The sequence below is a fragment of the Procambarus clarkii genome, chromosome 54 (genome assembly GCF_040958095.1).
Source record: "Procambarus clarkii isolate CNS0578487 chromosome 54, FALCON_Pclarkii_2.0, whole genome shotgun sequence".
NCBI lineage: Eukaryota > Metazoa > Arthropoda > Malacostraca > Decapoda > Cambaridae > Procambarus > Procambarus clarkii.
In genome coordinates this window covers 17,141,984-17,166,652 of record NC_091203.1, presented here as the reverse complement: position 1 = coordinate 17,166,652, position 24,669 = coordinate 17,141,984, and the positions used below count along the sequence as shown (strand labels likewise).

The window sequence follows — 24,669 nt, the reverse complement described above, 5'->3', positions numbered from 1 at the left end:
TATGGTCTCCAGCAGCTGTGTCTTTGGCCCGTGTCGACGTGCACGCTGTTATGTCTCCTGCAGTGAGTGGTCCTGTTCCCTGGGATGATGAGGCTGCAATGTTGTGTGATCGTGCACTGTGTGGAGTTGTCCGGCCGATCAGAGGTTCTGTTACGGTGACTCCTGGCGGGGGTAATAGTTCCGACGACCTGTGACCTGTGTCCAAGTATTCGCGACGATCTTTAAGTCTGTCTTCCCCTCGTGGTGAGGCCTGGGCCGACGTCCGGGATTTTGGGGACTCCGGAAGTTCGTCTTCTGTAAATGTGGGCGACGTTGTTGGAGTACCTGCGGCTCCTGTGGGCCATGTTGCAGCAGTGTTGGGCCCTGTGTTGGGATTGTCGCCTGGCCATGGTCCTGTATCTTCTCCGGCTGCCTCTGCATCCCCGTGTTGGGAGGTTGTGGCACAGGACGAGGTTGCGAGAGAGGGTGGGGTCTGGGTGCTGGTTCTTAAGAAAGATTCTGTTCCGGCAGCCCCCGTGCCTCTAGCGTCCATGTCTGTGACTTCCGCGCATCTGCTCCTGGTAGTGCCGACTGCTGCGCGGCTTCCTTCTGCTCAACCGTTTTTTGTTACTCTGCCCCCTGTGGTGTCGGCCCCTGCACCATCGCCCTCTGTGATTGTGTCCCCTGCACCATCGCCCTCTGTGATTGTATCCCCTGCACCATCGCCCTCTGTGATTGTATCCCCTGCAATTCTGCCCACTATGTTGCTGCCCTGTGTACCTCCTCTTCCTGTGCTTCAGTCCATCACGTAGTCACGTTAACACATCTACGGAATTGAGGGCTCGGTGGGATGCCTATAGGAAAAAGTAACCGCAGCATCTATATCCGAATAAATATGAGGATGATTAAATGCGTGTTGTTCTTGTTTTGTGTTGCTTTATTTCTTTATTTGTTTTGATGTGCTGTGAGCTAGGGGTTATTTTTTCATTTGTTTTTTGCCTGTTTCTTGTTGGGTTATAGTGCTCTGGTGTTTTTTCTTTTCTGACTATATTTCATTGTTACCTATATGCATGTTACCAATTTGTGTTTTGTACGACTTTTGTTTGTGTGTTTTCCTCTTCTAACGTTTGTTCCTGTGTTTCTTGCCTTGACAATGTGATTGATGATGTTAATGTTTTTCTATTGTTGTATTTGTGTTTCCCAAATAAAAAGAAAGAAAGTGGCAGCTCATAGTGTTCCCTTTGAGTTCCCTGACTCCCTTCTCCAGCGTCACTTTACCCAGTATGGGCGGGGCTTGAGTTTCCGGATGAATGCTGAATGAATTAGAGAGAATGGATATAGGTGGGCAATTATTACAATGGATACGGGGCTATCTTACCAACCGGTAGTCCTCTGCACTGTTGCAAGGCTACAAAAGTGAAACCAAATTAATGCATCTAGGCACCCCATAAGGAGGAGTACTAAGTCCTACCTTGTTTAATGTTCTAATGAATGCCTTACTAAAATCAATCTCAATCAGGCCGGCAAACATCAGTATCAGGTATGCAGATGACATCCTTGTACATACTAAAACACACCGCGAAATGCAAGCATTCTTAAATTGTATCATACAGCTTGTGAGAGCCTTGGTCTTGTAATCAACGCTGCTAAAACTAAGGTATTTAACAGACAAATTGGCAACGGCAAAAGTGGACCACGAAAACTTAAGATAGATAACATACCATTAGCCCATGTCACTTTTTTCAAATACCTTGATGTCTCTGTCCCTTGAACCTCAACTGCAGTCAATAAGTTACATCAACAATGTGGAGACAGACTCAGGGCTCTCAGAACTGTAGTGGGGTATTGCCCTAAATACGGTGTTAATATTAGAATTGCAAAAATGATGTACTTAGCATATATAAGGTCTCTGGTAGACTATCATGCACCAGCTTTGGTGCACTCATATTCATATGATCGGACTGCACGATGTATGTACAGATGAAAATGAACAGCACTTCCTTCCACCCTGGCAGATAGTACTTTTTGACATCCTGACGCCTGCATACCCCACCAAGAAACACAATGAAATGTGTTTCACACAAAAAAAATCACAAACAACCCTCATGCTCAGCTTGCTGCTAAATTAAGCACCATAGAACACATTCACAATATACAAACTGAAAACAACATAGCACAGACTATATACACTGACGGATCACTCATTACAGATAGAGGGAGGGCAGGAAGTGCTGTTTTTGCTCATCAACCCGATGGCAGCACAATTCAAAGGAATATACGAATTAGTAACTGGGCATCCACAATGCAAGCTGAGTTGGTAGCACTCGAAATCATTGACAACACTGACGTAGACAGCTTAATTATTTCAGACTCCTTTTCCTCACTACTAGCAATAAACAGTTTGCAATCAAGTACTAACGTACTTGTCTCAGAAGCCAGACATAGATATATAAGCATACCTAGCATGAGGGTAAATATACAAATATTGTGGACTCCTTCTCACATTGGCCTACAGGAACATGTTAAAGTTGACGTCCTCGCTAAGGCTGCAGTAAATAAAGACAGTATTGAACGGAATCTTGAGTTATCAAATAAGTCCCTTTAAAGTGTTATAAGACGAGAACTCCTGGACGGATTTGAAGAAAGTAGAACAGTGCAAACTGGAATCAGCAGGTCAACTGTTTATTACAATGAAATGTCTGAAGTAAAACATGTGTATGGGGCAAGTAACAAAGTCAGTAGACAAACAGATGTTATCACAGCTCGAATAAGACTTGGCTACAAGTATCTCTGGTAGTTCGGCTTGTATAGGGATCTAGATGAAATAAAGTGTTAAGTGTGTGGATGAAGTCAGGGACACACACTTGAACACTATATCTCGGATGGTAGTAAAATTGAGCCATTTAGAGATAAATTAAACTTTACACTGTATGATATGGAAACCTATTTTATTACCAAGGATAAAATACCTGAAATCCTTGCGCTGTGTCCATATTTGGCTCCCAGTAGATAAATGACATGAGATTAAGAAACTCAGCATTGTGAAGACGAATAATAAACAGCAGCTCCCCTATGACTGTAATATCTCCATTGATCAAACAATTATGTATTAGCAAGACCTATCATTAACGTATAATGACTTACTGTAAATATATAGCTCTTGAAACAGAACATTCTCTGTAACTAGCTGACATGTAACTGAAAGGTGTGAAGGATAGATGAAATTTTGTATGTAATAATATAAGATGAGGTCTGAAAAAGAACTTTTGTGCCCTCTGTAATGCTTTTGTGCTACCGCTCACAGGATGAGTATGGGGTGCACAATAAACTAGCCGCCTCCGGAGGCAACAATAAAAATCAAAATCCTCCGGGCGGTGGAAGGGTATCCCAAATAAGACCCGCACTGTGGCGATGCGATTGAAGGACCCCCATCCTTTCGTCTCTCCTGTTTCTGGGCTTCATGGTACGAGTATTCCATGCGGGTCAGACCTGGACTTGTTTCCGGTGAGGACTATTGGGCCACCAGGCTGCGGGTTGTGGTGCAAGCCGGGTTGGCCCTCTGAACCTCTTCCGGAAGGAGGAATTTTTCCCGTTTGCAGTGCCCGCCTAGATGTAGTTGGGGGTGTGAGTATCGGGGTGGTAGTTAGTGCGACCCCAGCACCCCCCATTTCAGCCACACCTGCCTGCCCCGTCTCCAGTCAAGTCTCCAGCTGTGTTTCGTGTGGTGTGTGGTGTAGTGCCTCCAGTCATCGAAGCTGTGCCCCGGCCTGCACTGTCTCCGGAAGATGTATCTTCGGTCCGTGTTGACGTGCACGAGGTGTTGTCTCCTGCGGTGTGTGGTCCTGTTCCCCGGGTTGCTGAGGCTGTGATGTTGAATGATAGTGCAAAGCGTGGAGTTGTGCGGCCAACAGGAGGTTCTGATGCGGTGCCTCTTAGCGGGGGTGAGAGTTCTGACAACCTACGACCTGTGTCCAAGCGATCGAGGCGAGCTTCGAGTCTGTCTCTGCCTAGTGGTGAGGCCTGGGCCAACGCCAGGGATTTTGAGGACTCCGGGAGTTCGTGTTCTGGTGATGATGATGTGGGCGACGATGTTGGGGTGCCTGCGGCTCCTGTGGGCCGTATTGTGGCGATGATGGGACCTGTGGTGGGATTGTCACTTGGTCCTGTGTCTTCTCCGGCTGCCTCTGCATCCCCGGTTACTGTTTTCCTGGGTTGAATGGTTGTGGCACCGGCCGCGATTGCGGGAGAGGGGACTTGGTGATTGTTCTTAAGAAAGATTCGGTTCCGGCGGCCTCCATACCTCTGGATTCCATGTCTGTGTCCTACGTGCGTCTGCCCTCGGTGATGCCGACCACTGTGTGGCTGTCCTCTGCTTAGCCGCCCTGTGTTACTCAGCCCCTGTAGTGTCGGCCCCTGCGCCATCGCCCTCTGCGATTTTGTCCCCTAAGGCTCTCCCCGTTGTGCTGCCGCCCTGTGTCCGGCCGGCTCCTGTGCTCCAGCCTTTTGGAGTTCCACCGCCTGCGCCGCCGAGCTCTGTGCGGCCTCTTCCAGTGACTTACGCCCCAATGGTAGTGATCGCCGAGCTGGATGTTCCTGACTTCATGTATCGAGCGCGGGGATCGCGTTGTCACGTTAACTCGTCTGCGGAGGTGTGTGCTCGGTGGGATGCCTACAGGAAGAAGTACCCTCGTCGTCTATGTCCGGATTAATATAAGATGATTAACTGTGTGTGTGTGGTTCTTGCTCTGTGTTGCTTATGTTTTGATGCGCTGTGAGACACGGTTATTTTTTCATGTGTTTCTTGCCTGGTTCTTGTTGGTTTATAGTGCTCTGGTGCTTTTTCTTTTCCGACTGTTTAAAAGTTTACCTATGTTTATGTTTCCATTTTGTGTATTATACGACTTTTGTTTGTGTGTTTGTTTTACTGTTCTTGAGTTTTGTTCATGTGTTTCTTGCCTTGTTAATGGGAATAATGATGTTGATGTTTTTCTGTTACGTTGTATTTGTGTTTACCAAATAAAATGAAAAAATCTTTGTCAGATTTTCTTACAATGTACCTGTTAACATTTTTTGAAATTTTTGCAAGAAATTATCTTCTGTAATTAGATGGCTTTAAAAGAATGTAATAACATCAATACTATGTTTGTTCATAAACCCAATGTACCTTCTTGTATATATTTAAATTAAAATAAAATAAATGTATGCGAATAGTTATGCTTCCAGATTTTACATTTTGACAAATCCAAATAAGCAGATATTACAAACTCCCAGAGGTACTTGTAGACGAGACTAAACCTAGCAGTGGTAACATCTAGAAGTCTGCTAACCTTATTGGATGACCCATAGACGTACTGTTCTTCCTACATAATAGAATGATGAAAGATGGAGTAACTGGTGTGAATTTCACTTTGCCTCAAATCTACGAGATTTTGTTGATGCTCCTGGAATATTTCTGCCCTCAGGCTGATAAAAGTCAGTCCAAGACGGTAATCAATTCTCTCTTTACGAGCAAAGGTTTTGGCTAATTCATCAGTTTAATCATTCATTCGGAGACCAATATTGGGAAGGAATCCACAGCAGACAAACTCTGACTCATTCATTGATTATTTAATTATATATGTGTCTAGCTTCAGACACAAGCAGGTCACAGTTATGCCGTGGGGAGCTGAGGGCATTCATGGATGACAAGGAGTCACCTACAACTAGCATGTCAACTTTGGATTCATATACGCTTTCGAGTGCAAGGATTATAGCGACCAATTCTGTTTGAAGAGTGGAGGCCCAGTTATTTACACGCCAGGTGTGAGAGTGGGTTTGGTGACTGGATGAGATCACTTTACTCAGAGAACGGGATGACCTAATTACAAATTTCTCCCTTACTTTGCTTGCAACATCTTTTCTAAGAATTCATATCTTACAGGTTAAAATTCAGTCAGACTTCACCAAAATGCACAGGTGAGCATTTTATGTATGAATATATGCACGTACGTATCATATGGTTAAGAAAATAACATATGTTACATATCTGTTCACGCAAGACGGTGCGCCAGTACTTTATATTTGTGCATGATATGTGTTGGTGGGTCGGGAGGTAATTGCATAACATTAAACTGAGTCACGAACGAAAAAGTTTGAAGAAGCGCCGTCCAGAAGGACTGAGGTTAGTCTCGCGATGCTGGTTATTTGACTTGTCTCACCTCATTATGGACTAATATATGTTTAATATTTGTATTTATATAGGAGGTTAAACTCAGTAAAATCACTGGAAACATTGTGATTATTGAAGTACAGTGAAGTACAAACTACAAACTATATAATATAGACGGACAACTAAATTAATATTTATTATAATTAAAAACAGATAATCTTAACAATTACTCAAGATGGTCAATGATTTAATGTAATTGAGAACGGTATGAAATAGTATCACATTCTCCTGTAGTAGCCGCGCCCGTCAATAGATGGCGCTAATAGGTTGGCAGAGCGTTGGGTTGGGTGATACATGAACATACATTTTATAGGGAGCTTTCCTATCCTTGTTTCACAGTCTGTCGTTAGTGTGTCTGTTTGTAGTGAGTGGGGAAGGCAACAAGGCGGGCAGCGTTCTTGTGCTTGGCATTCTAGTCATTGCTTCTTTTATTGGCAACACTCTTTCTATATTATAAGGTTTGTGCGTGTTGTAGTAATAAGTTCATGTATTTATTTATTTATTTATATACAAGAGGGTACATTGGGTTAGAGAGAATACATAGCATAGTATTTACAGTTTTGTAAAGCCACTAGTACGCGCAGCGTTTCGGGCAGGTCCTCAATCTAACGTATAATTTTAAGTAAATTCTAGCAGAATTAATAAAATTAGATACATTGCAAGAAAAAAAAAAATGAGAATAGTAAGAATATTAAAGCACATTGGTATATTAAAGCTCTGGTTGACTATAATTGACATCTTGAATGGTAATTTAAACAAGATTAACAGACACCGTGCAGCAGATTGATAGCACATATAAGACAGCAATGATCACAATGGTAAAGATGTTCGGATTGGGTATATAAAGATCGGGAGATTGGGTAGCAATAGATACAGTGCAATTTTAAAGCAACAAGGTAAAAAAAAACTATGCAGTTGAGATTAGGTACTTTTTAGTTTTGTTTTTGAATGACGCAGAGATTGGACGGCTTTTAAATTCATTAGGGAGAGAGTTCCATCGACTGGGTCACATTATTTGCATAGTGTTTACGCAGATTAAGTTTGACTCTGGGGATATTAGAGATATTTATTTCTGGTGTGGAAATGTGTTATTACATCTGTCCAGGGAGAGTTTTAGAGCAGGATTTGCGTTTAAGAACAGGGTTTTGTAAATGTAATTGGCACAAGAAAATTTGTAGAGTGAGATTGTTTAGCATGTTAAGGGAGCTAAACAAGGGGGTTGAGTGTTGTCTGAAAGCAGAATTTATTATTCTGATGGCAGATTTTTGTTCGGTGATGATGGACTTGAGGTGGTTTGCAGTGGTTGAACCCCATGAACAGATACCATAGTTAAGATAGGGATAGATTAGTGCATAATATAGAGATGAGAGCAAAGTTAGGTACATATCTGATTTTGGAGAGTATCCCAACTGTTTTAGACTCTTTATTATGTGTTGTATGTGGGTGTTGAAGTAGTCTCTTGTCTAGGAATAGGCCAAGACACTTTGCTTCATTTTTATTGCTAATGCTTACATTATCTATCTGAAGCTGAATTGCATTCGTAGATTTGCATCTAAATAAAATGTAGTGGGGTATTTCTTTAAGTGTTAGTTTATTGGTTGACATCCATAAGTAGACTTTTTATTAGTTCATTATTAACATCATTTAGTGTCTGGGTTGGGGTTAGAGTAGATGAGGGTAGTATCATCGGCAAACAAAATAGGTTTCAGAATGCTAGAGACATTAGGCAGATCATTGATGTATATAAGAAATAGGGGAGGTCCCAAGATGCTGCCCTGTGGCACTCCAACGGTTATTGGTAGAGTGGGAGAAGTTATATTATTGATGGTTACACATTGAAGTCTGTCACTAAGATAGGATTGGATATAGTCCAGTGCATGGCCTCGGATTCCATGATGGAATTTACGTAAGAGGTAATTGTGATAGTGTCAAAGGCCTTTATCAGGTCAATGATGAGTCCAATCGGAAACTCACTTTTGTCAAGGGCTGAGTAAATTATATAAAGACTAATAATTGCATCCTTGGTACTTTTTTTTTTTTGGGGGGGGGGGGGGAGCGGAAGCCAAACTGACAAGGGCTAAGAGTGTCAAATTTTACGAGATAGGAGTAGAGCTGTTTGTAGATCATTTTTTTGAAATATTTTTGATAGGATGGGTAGGTTTGATATTGGTCTGTTTGTCTGCCGGATTACCTCCTTTATGAACTGGCGTTATTCTTGCTTCTTTAAGGATATCGGGGAAGGTATGGCACTCGAAGGATTTGTTGAACAGCAGAGCTATGTGTCACAAGGATTTGGGAGGCTCTTGTATACAATGGATGGGATTTCACTGATGTTCTCAGCTGTGGTTTTTAATGTGTATGATGGACACGTCTGTCGGGCTGACTGGTGAAAGAGGAGAGTTTGGATAGCTGCCTGAGATGTGTTGATATGTCTGTGGTGATTTTACTGGCAAGGTTAGCACCAACCAATGAAAAGAAGCTATTAAATTAATTTGCCACTTCTAAATCGGTTGACGGTGTAAAGCTATCCTTAGTGTTATCTGGTTGTGGGAGTGTTTTGTTCCTAGGATATTAGAGATGGTATTCCATGTGCTTTTCCTATTGCCTTTTGCTTTTTTCAATCTAGTCTCATAATATGAAAGTTTAGCTTTTCATGATACTGGTAAGCACTGATGAATACCTTTTAACTACTTCCTTTTGTAACTAGGCCAATACTGAAATTTATTTTCATATGTATTTTGACTTGATTATGCCACTTGTGAGCCACGGATTGTTTTTTCTTTTGTCGGTTACCTCTTTGGAAAGGAGGGGACAGGGAGTGTTGTAGAGGCTTAGTTTTGGAGAGAAAGAGGTTAGTTAATAAGTTCATATCCTGTTTATTACTGAAATCAGATTCCCAGTTAATATTGTGAATAGCATTAGAGAGATTGCCTAAAGCTGATTCACTGTGTAGCCTGAATGAGTTTCTTGCTTTCTGGAGGTATTGTATCCCTGTTTGCTATGAGGAAGGTAGGATAGTTGTCGGTTGTTCTTTCATAATTACCCCAGATGTAAGGGGAGCTGTTAAATTAGTCCATAAGTGATCAAAGGTAGTGGCAGATATGAGTGACTCGAGTGGGCTTGGCAATTGTGGGGATTAGCATACAAGAGTGCATGCTGTTACAGAAATAGTCGACGAGTGTTATTTTGAAGACCTAGGTCAATATTGAAATCGCCTCCTAGAATGATGTGATTTTTGTTGAGATTGTCATTTATAAGATTCCTTACGTTGTCTGAGAATGAAGCTATGTTGGTATTAGGAAATCTATAGATGGCACAGATAGTCAGAGAGGATTTAAGGGATTTACTGGAGAACTTGGCAAAGGTATATTCAAAATAGTGGTCTCTTTCACCAATGACACTATTGCAGATGAAGGTATCTTTGTAAAATATTGCTGTGCCACCTCTTTTATTAGGCCTGCAGTTATGAATGGCTTTATAACCAGTTAAATTGAAGAGTTGGGTATAGTCTTTACTTAGCAAAGTTTCTGTTAAAATGATGAATAATAATTTATTACCTAGTGCTGTGAATAGTGCATTTGTGTTGATTTAGTGTTGTGCAGTAAAGTAAATGTTTAATACTAGCTTGCGTATTTCACTTTTTCCGAAACAAATTTGTGTAGCTAGTTAATCTTGTGAAGGTAGAAGTAAATACATATGCATATTTTTTCATAGTTTTCCTGTAAATTTCAGTGTGTATATGTAACACTGGTCTCCCACCTCTGATTTTGAATAGTAACGGTTATTAATTTCAGATGTGTTCGTATTCCTTGGTATTGCTGCTATGGACGACCCTGGTGTCCCGGGTGTTGGTCGATGCACAAATTTCCACAGTAAGTAAATATTGGGTTAGATAAATGTTCCAGAAAGTGTTGGCAAAAATTGTACCTTTCTAATCGCTTATAAATCTCGAGGAATGTTAACAATTTAAACAGTTCTTGACTACTTCTGAAATTGTGTGCCTTAATTTCGGCTTGCCAAGACTAATTATGCTAAAGGTTTGCCTTGAATTAAAATGGTAAGAATTTTTGTTTGGGAATCTGGCAATTTCAGGTCTCGCTAAGCCATAACCCTGAACGATCAAAATTTCGATCGTTGGTATAACTAGTGTCGCAAAGATACCTGGTGGTAGTATCCACACACTACTCGATCGCGAATACTGATCATTCATGAGGTTTTACAAAAGTGCCTGTTAATAAGCCTAGGTATTCGGCTACTTTGACGTTCCTCCATGTGAGTATGTGTCAATTATTTGGCGAGGCATCCCCCTAGAGGCCAGAGCTTGTCTTAAAGACTATTGTACATTCAAGTCTTTAGTTTGAATAGTATTGAAACTATTGAAAATATAAAATGTAAATATATTCATATATGAGCGCTATTATTAATCTTCAACGTCGATAATATTGGGTGTTCAAATTTCCTCGCTGAACTCTAAATTACTGCCTGAAATTGACCCTGCTCTATACTTCCGGGGAACGTTAATTTTGCATTAATTTGCAGCTAACAAAGCAAAAGGAAAAAATTCACAGATCCTAACTTCCGAATGTACAAAGCTAATTTTCTCCCTAGTTAACATTAAAATATAAAATCTAAGCACACCGCCCCCCCCCCTTACTCTTTTTTTTTGGGGGGGGGGGGTACAATTTCAATTGGTTGACTCCCATTAAGGGACCCCCACGATGTAAAATAGGATCGGCATCTCTTAAAACTTGGTCGCATATTTTTTTCAGAGGACCCTACCATGGCACAGTTAACGTTGTTAGGTAAAGAAAATTGGTGAAATGGTATGGTTTAGAAACCTGGGCACAACTACATACCTAATCTATATAAAGAAAAATGGAAATGTTCGTTTGTTCAAAATCGTTAATCTACGAAAGCTCTTCACCGATTGCTTTGAAATTTTGACACAACGTTGCATTCGAATAAGTGGTTTTATATACCTTCTATATAGATGCCACCCCTGTGGCAGGTAAAAACATGCGTTTTTGAAAAACGACGCCATCTGTTGCACATAATAGCAACATACATGCTATACTGAATGTCAAACTCCATCAATATTTCAGATTGCATTGATAAATATTTTCATAGATTTAGATTTATATTTTTTTATTGAATTTTGTGATATTGATTTGGAATTGAGCTGTGTTTACCATACCGGTTATTTCAAGAGTATAGTTTTTTTTCAAATTTTCCTTTCATTTTTTTTAACTTTTTCTTATTTCAGTGATGAACATAGTGATCTGATGTTCCCAATTCTCTGATGGGAACATCAGACCGTTTGGTAAGGCATCAGACAAGGGAGTGGGGAATGGTAGGGAGGATGAGGGGACGGAGGCGCTTGGGACGGTGAGGACGAGGGGATGGGGGAAAGGAGAATGGTGGGGAGGACAAGGGGATGGTGGTGTGGGAAGGACGAGGGGATGGTGGTGTGGGAAGGACGAGGGGATGGTGGAGTGGGGAATGGTTGGGAGGCAGAAGGGACGGGTGAGGTGGGAATGGTGTGGAAGACTGGGAAGGTTGCTGTGGCTCGGCAATGCACAAGAGTTTCAGAGCCACAGCAACGTGTGGCTGGGTACTGCTAGTATTCAATAAATGTGAAACCTAGTACAATTATTCTTATACATTTAGAAAAGACTGCATAGTTTTTTTTTTCCCTAGAAAGTGCTTCGTAAATTTTGATATTTGGCTTATAAATTTTACGAATTTATAGGAAACTTGCTCCAGCTCACTTCTATGCATCATCTGGACTACTATATCCCTTCCCCAACCCATCAGTCTGGCTCTGGTTATGGCAGTCAGACCCGAGGACAGGGAGGTGCCAGCTCTCAGGGGTCATCGGGTCAACAGGGCAGCGGTTCAGTTGTAGGTGGCGGCCCGGGCGTCGGCAGCGGTCCACTTCTTGGTGCTGGATTAGGTCTTGGCAGCGGTCAAGGAATAGGGATTAACCTCGGCCAAGCCAATCGAGCTGGCTGTTCTAGTCAGTCAGCAGCGGTGACAGGGCTGCACAGGTCAGCAGCGGACCTCGAGCTACCTCTGGCAGCAGCGGTCCGGCCTCTTACGCTGGTGCAAGGTATGGCAGTCCTCAAGTGAGCAGAGTGGATGCACTATTTAACCCCACTGTCACCCAGCTCATCACCATCGACCGCTTCGTCACCCTCACTGATCAGGCTTTCCAGAGTGTGGCTGTCACCCTCACTTCTCTCACCGTCCAGACTGTCGCCACTGGAACACGCGCGGTGAGTACTTGGTATGTATTGTGATAAACGATGGTCTGGACGCTGAGCTTAGACTAGTTAAGTGTTGTCTTGCACAGGTGGCACAGACGCCGGTGGATGACCGCGTGGCCCTCCAGACAACGGTAGTTGTCAGACCTTCAACACTAACGGTCACGTACGTGCAGTCGGACTTCAAGATTGTGACTGAAAGGTCTCTAGACTACGTGACCATCGCACACACCTCTTACGTCATCATTCAGACTACCTACACTACTACTGCTACCCAAGTGTAAGTTCGATTCGAAGTTTACAGTATTGTAGTGGAACTGTCAGCCTCCTGATTACTTGTAATCGCTAATTAATAAATTTATTCCCCACAGGCTGTCGTACACGACCACGCTGGTGAGAACAAACATCAATACTAAGAGCACAGTGTTCACGGACTACCGCACAGTCACCGACACAGTCCTCGTCCCCGGAGCCCGCTACGGTTATAGACAGCTCTAGCACGTTCATCCATGCTAAGATTTTAAAGAAAGTAATATTAAACGTTTAACATCATCGGTCTGTATAAGCTATTAAACTTGACATAAGCATTGGGTGTTCTTTTAATAGCTGACTTGGAGTACATAATAAATAATTGCATGCACATTTACTTATTGAGAAATCTAAGCGGTTGTGAAGGTAGAGTAATCCTTAATACCTGTATTCTTGAGATTGCGAGAGAGCGGTGTTACACTAAAATGACATTCTGGGAGGAATGTCTAGTAAACCAGCTACTGACCATTTGGTTCCTTAAAGATAGTCGGTGTTCCAACGAAGCACATCTCCTGAGACTTAAAAACGTAACGGCATAGGAAAATGCCAAAGGAGAACAGAGACTGCTGTTTGACTTATACAACGTACTTTTATTTTTATTTTTATGTATTTTTATTAAAGTAACCTTATGACATACTTGTTGGCCTAGCCACGATCTCTTAAGAGAAGTAGGTTGACTGCCCCTGGTATGCAAATCTAAGAGGATGCCTTCATGACTAACTCTGTAACTGGTAAATAGAAAAACAACTTGATCAGCAAGGAAAACTATAATGGTAATTAAATCTCTTAATATTTATCTACAAACGTGTTCTACTTTCTGCTGTTCTTTGGCTGCATACCTCTGCACTTAATCCATACAGTCACGAGATCCACATTTGGGGACAACTTAACATTGTGAGCGGCTCGGGTGTACCGAACAGGGAGTGGCTGCGTCACTTCCTACTGTCACGGTGCACTATTTAAATGCAACACAGGTTCAATAACATTGCAGGGAGACCCGTGCATTCCCATTGGGTACATGTATCTGGGAGTTGACCCTTCCCTGCAGAAGTGGAACCCTGGGAAATACTCAAAATTTGCTAGAATGTAACAAAAACAAATAAATTTCTGTGTAGGTAAAAATTAAATATTTGGGGATTCACATCGCTATTGGTCCCTGGTATAGGTTTAGGCAGAGATCGACCATCCCTCGCGATCACTTGTACCCTAGATAGAATTCTTGGTGAATCGGATACTTTTGATGTTCCCCCCTCCCCGCTCAGCTCGTTGATGCCGTGAGGGGAGGCTTAGTGGGCGGCTGCCGGAGTGTGATGCTCCTTGGGACAGTCCTCTGTCCTTTTCTAGCCTTTTGCTCCTGCTGCCGTCCTCTCCAATTATGCTGAGCACCTTTTCCTTTTCCTTCTGTTTCGTTTTTCTCTCCCTTCTTCTATCTGCTTGCTGTTTCCTGCCGACCTTTTGCTTGTTCTGGTTCTTCCCTTGGACTACTTCTATTTTGATGCCTGGGTGCTTGAGGAGGCATACTCTTGCATCCGTAGAACTGTAGTACCCGACATAAAGAGCGAGGGGAACCTTTTATTGTCAATCCCCCTTTCGTCACTGAACCCGATCTCGACGGACTGTCGGTTCTTAAGGTGGCGTTTGTGGGGCGTATACTCACGACGCACCCCTAGGAGGCCCCGGCATGATCGGCGATATCTTCTTGTTGGGTGTCTTGCCTCTAATTGTGGCTCCATGGTGGGTGTGGGGGCACATTGGTGAATGAATATTCCTTTTCGTAGCGATGATAACCCTTGTTTCGACTGTTTCTGCTTTACCTTCTCAGGCTCGTGGGGTGGGCGACCAAACCCCCGAGTCGGTCCATGTTGGAAGACTGGGTTCTGTAGCCTCTGCTGCATTGGGCCCCGACCTTGCTTCTCCTTTGGCCTCTCTGACTCCTTCCCTTGGCTCCCCTCCCTCCTCTGTGGATGGGTCGAGCCCCGAGACCCCAGTGGTGACTACCTCGTCCCCTGGCGCGGCTCCATCTCTAGTTGTAACTACTGCGCCTTGTAACCCCTCTCTCTCTCTCTCTCTGGGGGTTCTCACTGCCGTCCTCGTCACGGCCGCCCTCACTCGATTCCTAACCGTTCTGCTATCTATCAAGCCTTGTTTGGTCCTGCTTCGTGGGCCAAATATTTTGATCTCCTCCCTCTTGATTCTGCGCCTCCTGACGATTTCTCCCTCCATCGACATCTCGTTGATTCCGTGGATGCCTCGGTTACTTTCAACCCCACTCGTCTCGGTACACGTGTCGTTACTGCTCCTTCTCAGCATGCTGCTTCCCGCTTGGCTGCCTTATCCTTCCTTGGCGAGACCCCTGTTCGGGTCTTGAAGAACGCTCAGTTGAATGCCAGTGTTGGCACTATTCTGCACCCGCCCCATGTTGCGACTGGTGTTCGGGACCTGCGTGACTACCACGACGATATTCGACATATCCTTGCTGCCCAGGGCCATTCTATTCTCCAGGTGGACACGTTTACTCGTCCCCCCTCGTGGTAGTCGCCGTCAACCCCTCCGGGTTGTGAAGAATTACCTTTGATGGTAGGACCCTTCCACCCTCTGTCATTCTTGCTGGTGCCAGGTGCTCTGTCCAGGAGTGCATTCCCTCTCCTCGGCTCTGTAACAAGTGCTGGAGGTTTGGGCATGGTGCCCTCTGCTGCTCCGGGACTGTGTCTCTCTGTCCTTTGTGTGGTGGCGAAGGTTACTCTAAGTCAGAGTGCACTTCTCCCCAGGCTCGTCGCCTCCACTGCGGTGAGGCCCATCCCACCTTCTCACGTGCATCTGTCAATTACAAGCTTGAGGCAGCCGTCCTCAACTTGAAACCCCAACATTAATGTTGGGGTTTCCACTTCTCTATTCTTACTCTGGGGTGAGCAATAGTTATGCTCAAGGTCACTCACCGTAGCCCTGCGGGTCTTCACTCGATCCTCACGGCGCCACTGCACGCCAGGAGTCTCTCCCAGTCAATCTCGACGGCCTCTGATTAAGAAAGAGTGGGAACACGACTCGTTCACTAGACTGTCGTGTGCCCTCCCCAACAATCGGGCTCTAGGGTAAACCACAAGGTCGCCAACTGGTGTTTTAGGTGGCCAGTAACACCTCAGTGGACTGGTGGAATTAGTGGTAGCCTTGGCAAGGTCACAATAGATCAGGAGTCAGGCAGGTACTTACTGTTATCACTCTATGCTTTCCAGTATACAATAGCCACAAGATCAATGGAGGAGATGATAAAAACACAAAGGTAATTTTGTATTTTACTTAAAATGTATGAAAGATGTCACAAGGCCAAACAATAATAAATAAATCGACTGATCCTGGCAGCGGCCGGTAGTTCCCACGAATAGTATGCGCTCACTAAGTGGCAACACCTCCCCTCCTCATCAAGTGTCAAGAACAGCTGATCGCATGGCCCCCGCGCGAAAGCTTATTGCTTGTTTTCAGATTCACGCGCGCTGTTTCCTTAAATTCTCCAATATTACTAGAAACTCGCACACTCGATATTGGCACAAATAGCACGTATTTCTTAGTTACACTGTACTCAGGCTCAAACAGTCGTTTCTACAATCAATGCTACAATGACTCACTGTAATGGTCTTACACTGTTCTTCATTCAACCATATATTATGAAATATTAACACTGGAGTTTTCAGTACTTTCTCTCGTGGGCGATAACGCAATAATTCACTGTACTCACAAATGATTAATCACTGCACGAACACAGACATAATAATGCATATAGATTAGACATCAGTAAATGGTAAAATAAATAGTTTCTGGGCACATAGCCTAACTTCCAAATACTGGCATAATATTATATATAATTTATCACTATATGTTCACATCAAAATCTCTAGAAAGATATACACAACACAGTAAATTTATCACTTGTTCCTGGTGCCTGTACACACCAATAATCAACATAAGTATTACAAGTGCTCTTGATAGTACTACCCCCCTCCCCGCTCAGCTCGTTGTCGCCGTCTGGGGGCTTAGTGGGCGGCTGCCGGAGTGTGATGCTCCTTGGGACAGTCCTCTGTCCTTTTCTAGCCTTGTGCTCCTGCTGCCGTCCTCTCCAATTCTGCTGGGCATCTTTTCCTTTTCCTTCTGTTTCGTTTTTCTCCCCCCTCTTCTCCTATCTGCTTGCCGTTTCCTGCCGACCTTTTGCTCGTTCTGGTTCTTCCCTTGGACTACTTCTACTTTGACGCCCGGGTGCTTGAGGAGGCATACTCTTGCACCCGTAGAACTGCAGTACCCGACGTCGAGAGCGAGGGGAACCTTTTATTGTCAATCCCCACTTCGTCACTGAACCCGATCTCGACGGACTGTCGGTTTCTTAAGGTGGCGTTTGTGGGGCGTATACTCACGACGCACCCCTAGGAGGCCCCGACAAGATCGGCGATAGCTTCTTGTTGGGTGTCCTGCCTCTAATTGTGGCTCCATGGTGGGTGTGGGGGCACATTCGTGAGTGAATTCGTAATTTCGTCAAGATGATAACCCCTGTTTCGGCTGCTTCTGGCTTACCTTTTCAGGCTCGTGGGGTGGGCGACCAAGCCCCCGAGTCGGTCCGTATTGGAAGACCGGGCTCTGTAGCCTCCGCTGCATTGGGCCCCGACCTTGCTCCTCCTTTGGCCTCTCTGACTCCTTCCCCTGGCTCCCCTCCCTCCTCTGTGGTTGGGTCGAGCCCCAAGCCCCCAGTGGTGACTACCTCGTCCCCTGGCGCGGCTCCTTCTCTAGTTGTAACTACTGCGCCTTTTAACCCCTCTCTGGGGGTTCTCACCGCCGTTCTCGTCACGGCCGCCCTCGCTCGATTCCTTCCAGTTCTGCTACCTATCAAGCCTTGTTTGGTCCCGCTTCGTGGGCCAAATATTTTGATCTCCTCCCTCTTGATTCTGCGCCACCTGACGATTTCTCCCTTCATCGACATCTCATTGATTCCGTGGATGCCTCCATTACTTTTAACCCCACTCGTCTCGGTACGCGTGTCGTTGCTGCTCCTTCTCAGGATGCTGCTTCCCGCTTGGCTGCCTTATCCTGCCATGGCGAGACCCCCGTTCGGGTCTCGAAGAACGTTCAGTTGAATGCCAGTGTTGGCACTATTTTGCTCCCGCCCCATGTTGCGACCGGTGTTCGGGACCTACGCGACTGCCACGACGATATTCGACATATCCTCGCTGCCCAGGGCCATTCTATTCTCCAGGTGGACACGTTTACTCGTCCCCCTCGTGGTAGTCGCCGTCAACCCCTCCGGGTTGTGAAGATTACCTTTGATGGTAGGACCCTTCCACCCTCTGTCATTCTTGCTGGTGCCAGGTGCTCTGTCCAGGAGTACATTCCTTCTCCTCGGCTCTGCAACAAGTGCTGGAGGTTTGGGCATGGTGCCCTCCGCTGCTCCGGGACTGTCTCTCTCTGTCCTTTGTGTGGTGGCGAAGGTCACTCTAAGTCGGAGTGCGCTTCTCCCCAGGCTCGTTGCCTCAACTGCGGTGAGGCCCATCCTACCTTCTCCCGTGCTTGTGTCCATTACAAGCTTGAGGCAGCCGTCCTCAACTTGAAGCACCGGGAGCGTTTATCTTTTCCTGAGGCGAGGCGCCAGGTTCGCCGGCTCCCGCCTTATGCTAATATCTCTTATGCTCGCGTGTTGCGCTCTTCCTCTCCTCGTCCTTCCCGCCTTCCTCAGACTCACAACCGTTTCCAGGCCTTGGACCCTGATGCGCCCACTGCCCCCTCCTCTGTCCCTTTGGGTTCTCTCCCGAAGGATCCTCCTCCTGGTCCTCTGTCTGGGGTTCCCCTTCCTTCTACCCGGTCTGTCGTGTCTTCTGTGTCTCCTTCCTCGTCCCCCTCCGATCCTCCTTCCCATCCTCTTCCTCCATCTATCGGCTCTCCCCGCCGCCTGTCGGTGCGGGCGGATGTCCATCGCTCTCCTAACGGCCGTCGTGTGTGCTCTCGTTCGGCTTCTCCTGTTGAGACACTGGAATCCGTTGCCCGGTACGTAGTTGCTGGGACACCGGTCTCTTTAAGTCAGAAGCGTAAGCCTGGCTCCTCTCCTTCCTCTTCCCCGGCGGGTAAGAAGGCTTCGCTTTCTTCCTCAGCTCCTCCTTCTGGCTCTGTTGCTCCTTCCACTCCCGTTTCAGTGCTTGCGCCCCCTGTTCCTGCTATGGAGGTTTCTTTGGCCCCTGCTTCCCTTTCGGTTGCTGCTCTTGCTGGGGTGCGCTCCTCTCTTTCTACTCCCCCTCTTCCTGCTGCTGTCCTTGACTGCTCCTCTCCGTTGTCTCCTACTCCTCCTCCTCCTCCTCCTCCTCCTCCTCCTCCTCCTCCTCCGGACCCTGCCCGCCCACCTCTGATCTGTTCTCCCGTTTCCTTCCCTCCGTCTTTGCTCAGTTTACCCATGCCCCCTAACCCTGACTTTGCTGACCCTGATCCCGACCCTGATATTCTTTAACGTGCTCTGTTGGTCTTTCGCCTTTGTTTCTTCCTTGTTCTCTGTTTTTGTCCTTTCTCTTCTCGTCGTTGTCCATTCTTCAATGGAACGTTCGAGGTTATTACGCCAATTTCCTCGAACTCCAACTTCTGGTTTCGCGGTTTTCGCCCCTTTGTGTCTGTCTCCAGGAGCCGATGCTTGGTGCTCGTCCTGGTCGTTTTCGTGGCTATTCCTTTCTCTCCCCCCCCCCCAGCCATTGCTGGGGCTTCTAATTCTTCTGCTCTCTTGATTCGGGCTGATGTTCCCTTTGTTCCTTTACTTTTTCCTTCGCCTCTCCATTGTTCTGCTGCTCGTATCTTTGTGGGGAAATGGTACACAGTTTGTTCCATTTATCTCCCCCCGAGTGTCCCGCTCTCTCTTCCTGATTTGAAACACCTCCTAGACTCCTTGCCGGAGCCTGTGCTCCTGCTGGGTGACTTCAATTGTCGTCATTCTCTTTGGGGTGACGTTCTGACGAATACCCGGGGTCGCCTCCTTGAGCCGTTTCTCCTCTCTTCTTCCCTGTCTCTTCTGAATTCTGGTGAGCCCACTCATTTGGACTCTCGAACTCGCACCCTTTCTTGTCTTGATCTTTCTCTCTGCTCTTCTTCTCTTTACTTAGATTTCACATGGCAGGTTCTTGATGACCTCCATGGAAGTGATCATTTCCCCATCCTTGTTTCCTTTTTCTCTTTTCGCCCTTCCCTCTCTTTCCCTAGGTGGCAGTTTGCTAAGGCGGACTGGACCCTATTTTCCCTCAGTGCTACTCTCTCTGACCTCTCCCTTATGCCCCTCTCTCGCGCTCTCCTCCTTTTTCATGACACTGTCTTCGACGCTGCCCTCCGCTCTATTCCTCGCTCTTCCTCTCGGGGTCCACGGAAGTGCGTTCCCTGGTGGAATGCGGACTGTGCTCGGGCTGTCCGCTGTAAGCGTGCAGCCTGGAAGAAGCACCGCCGTAGGCAGACGACCGATTCTTTTCTTTTCTTTCGGAAAGCGAGTGCGGTGGCCCGTAGGGCCATCCGTACGGCTAAACGTGAATGTTGGGCATCTTATGTCTCGACAATTACGTCCGAAACCCCTCTGGCCCAGATCTGGAAGCGTATCCGCAAGATAGCGGGTAAGTTCGTTCCCGATGTTTCACCGGTCCTTTACCTCCATGATACTCTTGTGGCGGACCCGTTGCAGGTCGCTTCCGAACTGGGTTCCCACTTTTCTTCTGTTAGCTCTGGTCTTCATCTTCCCCAATCTTTCCTTCTTCGTAAACCTGTCCTTGAGTCTCGTCCTTTAGATTTCTGCACTCATCTTCAGCTTCCCTATAATGATCCCTTCTCTCTCTCTGAACTTCGTTCTGCCCTGGCCCTCTGCGGTTCGACGGCGGCGGGCTCCGATGGTATTCATTATGAGATGCTTCGCCATCTCCCTCCGAGCACGTCTCAGTATTTACTGAGTCTGTATAATCGGATCTGGGAGTCGTCGTCAGTCCCTGAGGACTGGCTCGATGCCGTTGTCCTCCCTGTTCGCAAACCAGGGTCTCTGGGTACTTCCCCTAAGGACTTTCGCCCTATTGCTCTCACAAGTTGTGTCTGCAAACTCTTTGAACGTATGGTTAACGTTCGTCTGATGTGGTTCCTGGAACACCATCACCTCCTCTCCCCTTCTCAATTTGGTTTCCGCAAGTGCCGCAGCACGACAGATGTCCTGGTGAACTTGGAGGTCTATATACGTACTGCTTTTGCTGCGAAGACCTCCGTTGTTGCCGTCCTTTTTGACCTAGAAAAGGCTTACGACACCACTTGGCGTTATCATATCCTATCTCAACTTCATTCTTTTGGCCTTCGTGGTCATCTCCCTCTCTTTCTCCGCAGCTTCCTCTCTCGTCGTTCCTTTCGGGTGCGCCTTGGTACCGCTCTCTCTCCCTCTTTTCAGCAATACGAAGGTGTGCCCCAGGGTAGTGTTCTGAGCACTACTCTTTTTCTGGTTGCCCTCAATGGTCTTCTTTCCTCTCTTCCTTCTGGTATCTTCTCCGCTCTCTATGTCGATGATCTTACCCTTTGTTGTCAGGGTGATGATTCGCCTCTCCTTCAACGCCGGCTTCAACTTGCGATTGATGCCGTGTCGTCTTGGGCCACAGGTCATGGCTTCAAGTTCTCTACTTCTAAGACTTGTGCCATGACTTTTACGCGGAAACGGGTTGTTCTTCGTCCCTCTTTGTCACTTTATGGTCATCCCCTTGAATACAAAGATTCCGCGAAGCTTTTGGGGTTATTCCTTGACACTCGTTTGTCTTGGTCTCCCCATATCTCTTACCTCCGTGTTGAGTGCTCTAAGTCCCTTACCCTCCTTCGGGTCTTGTCCCATACTTCTTGGGGGGCAGATAGGCGCACTCTCCTTGCTTTACATTCCTCTCTCGTCCTGTCTAAGCTCGATTATGGTTGCCCTGCTTACTCGTCTGCTTCTCCTTCTACTCTTCGCCGTCTTGATGCTTTGCACCATACTGGGTTGCGCCTCAGTTCTGGTGCCTTTCGTTCGACTCCCGTCCTTAGCTTGTATGTTGACACTGGCTTCCTGTCTCTCCAGGACCGCCGTGATCGCTACTGTCTTCGCTATCTTGCGCGGTCCTTGCAACATCCTTCCACTCGTCTCTGTCGTGCTTTAACTTTTACCCCTCCTGCGGTTCCTGTTCCTCTTCACCACCTCCCTCTTTCTGTCCGGTTATCTCGCCTGCAGGATTCTCTTTCCGTTCGTATTTCTGATGTTTCTCCTCGTGTTGTTCCTTCTTTGCCCCCGTGGAGGGTCCCTCTTCCGCGGTTTTGTACATCCTTGACTCGTATCACTAAAGCTTTTACCCCTCCTACAGTTCTAAAACGCCTTTTCCTCGAGCACTTTTCTTCTCACTCCCGCTCCGTTTCTGTCTTCACCGATGGGTCTAAGTCAGCGGACGGTGTTGGCTACTCTGTTGTTTTTCCTGATCGCACTTATATGTGTCGCTTGCCTCCGGAGACTAGCATCTTTACAGCGGAACTTTATGCTATTCTCTATGCTCTTCGTCTCCTGCTTTCTCGTTGTCAGTCTTCCTTTGTGGTTGTTGTTGACTCTCGTAGTGCCCTCATGGCTCTCGGGTGCTTTAATCCAGTTCATCCGGTAGTTGTCGAGATCCAGCATTGGCTGTTTCTCGTTCACAGTAAATTTAAGTCGGTTGAGTTTTGTTGGGTTCCCAGCCATATTGGCGTGTCTTTAAATGAGCGTGCGGATGCTGCCGCTAAGGAAGCTGTCCGCTCTTGTCCCATCTCTCGTAAAGGCATTCCGTATTCCGACTTTTACCCTGTTATCCATTCCTCAGTCCTTACCCGTTGGCAGGCTTCTTGGTTGTCTGTTACTGGTAACAAGCTACGTACTCTTAAATGTTGTGTTTCCTCGTGGCCGTCCTCCTTCCACCGTAACCGGCGGTGGGAAACAGCTCTAGCGAGGTTGCGTATTGGCCATACTCGCTTAACCCATGGTCACTTGATGGAGCGCCGCCCTGCTCCTTATTGTCCTAGTTGCATTGTCCCTCTTACGGTCGTGCATGTCCTTCTTGAATGTCCTGACTTCCAGGACGAGCGTGTGTCTTGCTTTCCGACCGCCCCTCGCGGTCACCTGTCCCTCGATAGAATTCTTGGTGACTCGGATACTTTTGATATCGTTCGCCTTATGCGTTTTTGTTCTCGTATTGGCATCCTTGGTGATATTTAGCGCCCTCTGATTATTTTGCGTATTTGATGGTGCTACATAGCCTTCCCGGTTTGGTGCCTTCTTTTGATAATTACTTACTTACTTACTTGATAGTACTACACGGCAAACTGGTGCCTCACTGTGACATTGGTGAGACTTGCTCACGACATATAAAATCCTCAGGCTAGATAATATAGCCGAATAATATAGCTAACTAAAGGGAAATGGGGAGGGAACTAGAAACACCTACTTCAACCTATCCTCCGATGAGAGTCGAGATGTAGCTCCTGGTCCTCGTGTCGGGAATGCCCCCACACGACACGTCGTCGTGTCCTACCAGAGCCTCTCGTCGTCCCACCGTTTAGCGCGTCGTCTCCGTGCCCTCTTCTCTGCAGGTCCGTCCTCCTTCTTGACTTCTTGAAGGGTTGGAGTCGGTCTCCTGGCCGTCGTCTTCTCCCAGCAACGGCTGCCGCCTACGTCTCAGCAACAGTCGTCCGGATTCCCCAAATAGTCCTCTCCTTCCTCAGTTACCCAGTGGCTCTGTCAGCCACTACGCTGTCACGAACTGGTGAACTGCCACAGACGTCACATACGTCACTGCACGGCTTCACTGCTTCTTGCACAGTACCTGACTGGAGCACTTGTTGCTCAAATAACCGTCAATTCCCTCTCTGGTTCAACACATGAACTAGGGAAGACCTCTCAGAGTACTGGCAGACTTCGGGTGACGCGTAAATCCACGGGAGCGGGAAACAACTGTCAAACTGACAGGACCAATCGTCGCACGTCCGACCTCTGTGACGTGTCGTGTCTGACTGACTGGCGCCAGCTCGGCGCGCTGGCCGGACCCCCTTCCTTCGTGACGTCACTTTCGCCACGGGAGGTTTTCATTGGCTCCCGGTGCCACATTGCTGTCGGTGACCAATCCGGTGCCACTGACGTCACACGGTTTTGGCGGGAAATCAGGGAGGCAAGCGCCATCTTGGCTCCCTAAAGGGCCTGTACCACAGGCCAAAATATTACTATTTCACAAATTTCTCGGCTCACCGAGAACACTCCACTCTCTCCCATATATCAAATTGTAGCCTGCTACGTAGAGAACGCTTGGGAAAAGTAGACATGACTCTTACTGCAGGCGTGGGAGAATTATAAGGGGGGAAACACCTTCACATATTCCCCTAAGGACTTTCGCCCTATTGCTCTCACAAGTTGTGTCTGCAAACTCTTTGAACGTATGGTTAACGTTCGTCTGATGTGGTGCCTGGAACACCATCACCTCCTCTCCCCTTCTCAATTTGGTTTCCGCAAGTGCCGCAGCACGACAGATGTCCTGGTGAACTTGGAAGTCTATATTCGTACTGCGTTTGCTGCGAAGACCTCCGTTGTTGCCGTCCTTTCTGACCTGGAAATTGCTTACGACACCTCTTGGCGATATCATACTCTATCTCAACTTCATTCTTTTGGCCTTCGTGGTCATCTCCCTCTCTTTCTCCGCAGCTTCCTCTCTCGTCGTTCCTTTCGGGTGCGCTTTGGTACCGCGCTCTCTGCCTCTTTTTAGCAATACGAAGGTGTGCCCCAGGGTAGTGTTCTGAGCACTACTCTTTTTCTAGTTGCCCTCAATGGTCTTCTTTCCTCTCTTCCTTCTGGTGTCTTCTCCGCTCTCTGTCGATGATCTTACCCTTTGCTATCAGGGTGATGATTCGCCTCTC

The 24,669-nt window shown here is 46.5% G+C and overlaps 2 protein-coding genes across 4 annotated transcripts; one reads left to right on the top strand and one right to left on the bottom strand.

The window, feature by feature from the left end:
* Positions 1-3,648: 3,648 nt before the first annotated feature.
* LOC138352701 (uncharacterized) lies at positions 3,649-4,401 on the bottom strand. Its single transcript, XM_069305282.1, has one exon. The coding sequence runs from the start codon at positions 4,399-4,401 to the stop codon at positions 3,649-3,651; it is 753 nt and encodes a 250-aa protein (XP_069161383.1).
* A 2,108-nt stretch (positions 4,402-6,509) lies between these two features.
* LOC138352633 (uncharacterized) lies at positions 6,510-13,039 on the top strand. 3 transcript variants are annotated; one of them, XM_069305140.1, is made up of 4 exons: positions 6,510-6,645; positions 9,982-10,059; positions 12,540-12,730; positions 12,822-13,039. In XM_069305140.1, exons 2-4 carry the CDS (start codon positions 9,982-9,984, stop codon positions 12,946-12,948), a joined length of 396 nt encoding a protein of 131 aa, XP_069161241.1. In that variant the 5' UTR covers positions 6,510-6,645; the 3' UTR covers positions 12,949-13,039. The 3 variants fall into 3 exon arrangements, 1 of the variants encoding a protein (XP_069161241.1); XR_011222847.1 differs by lacking the exon at positions 12,822-13,039 and adding an exon at positions 12,002-12,462 and having other exon boundaries at positions 6,579-6,645; positions 12,540-12,679; XR_011222848.1 differs by lacking the exon at positions 12,822-13,039 and adding an exon at positions 11,937-12,462 and having other exon boundaries at positions 6,631-6,645; positions 12,540-12,679.
* Positions 13,040-24,669: the final 11,630 nt, after the last annotated feature.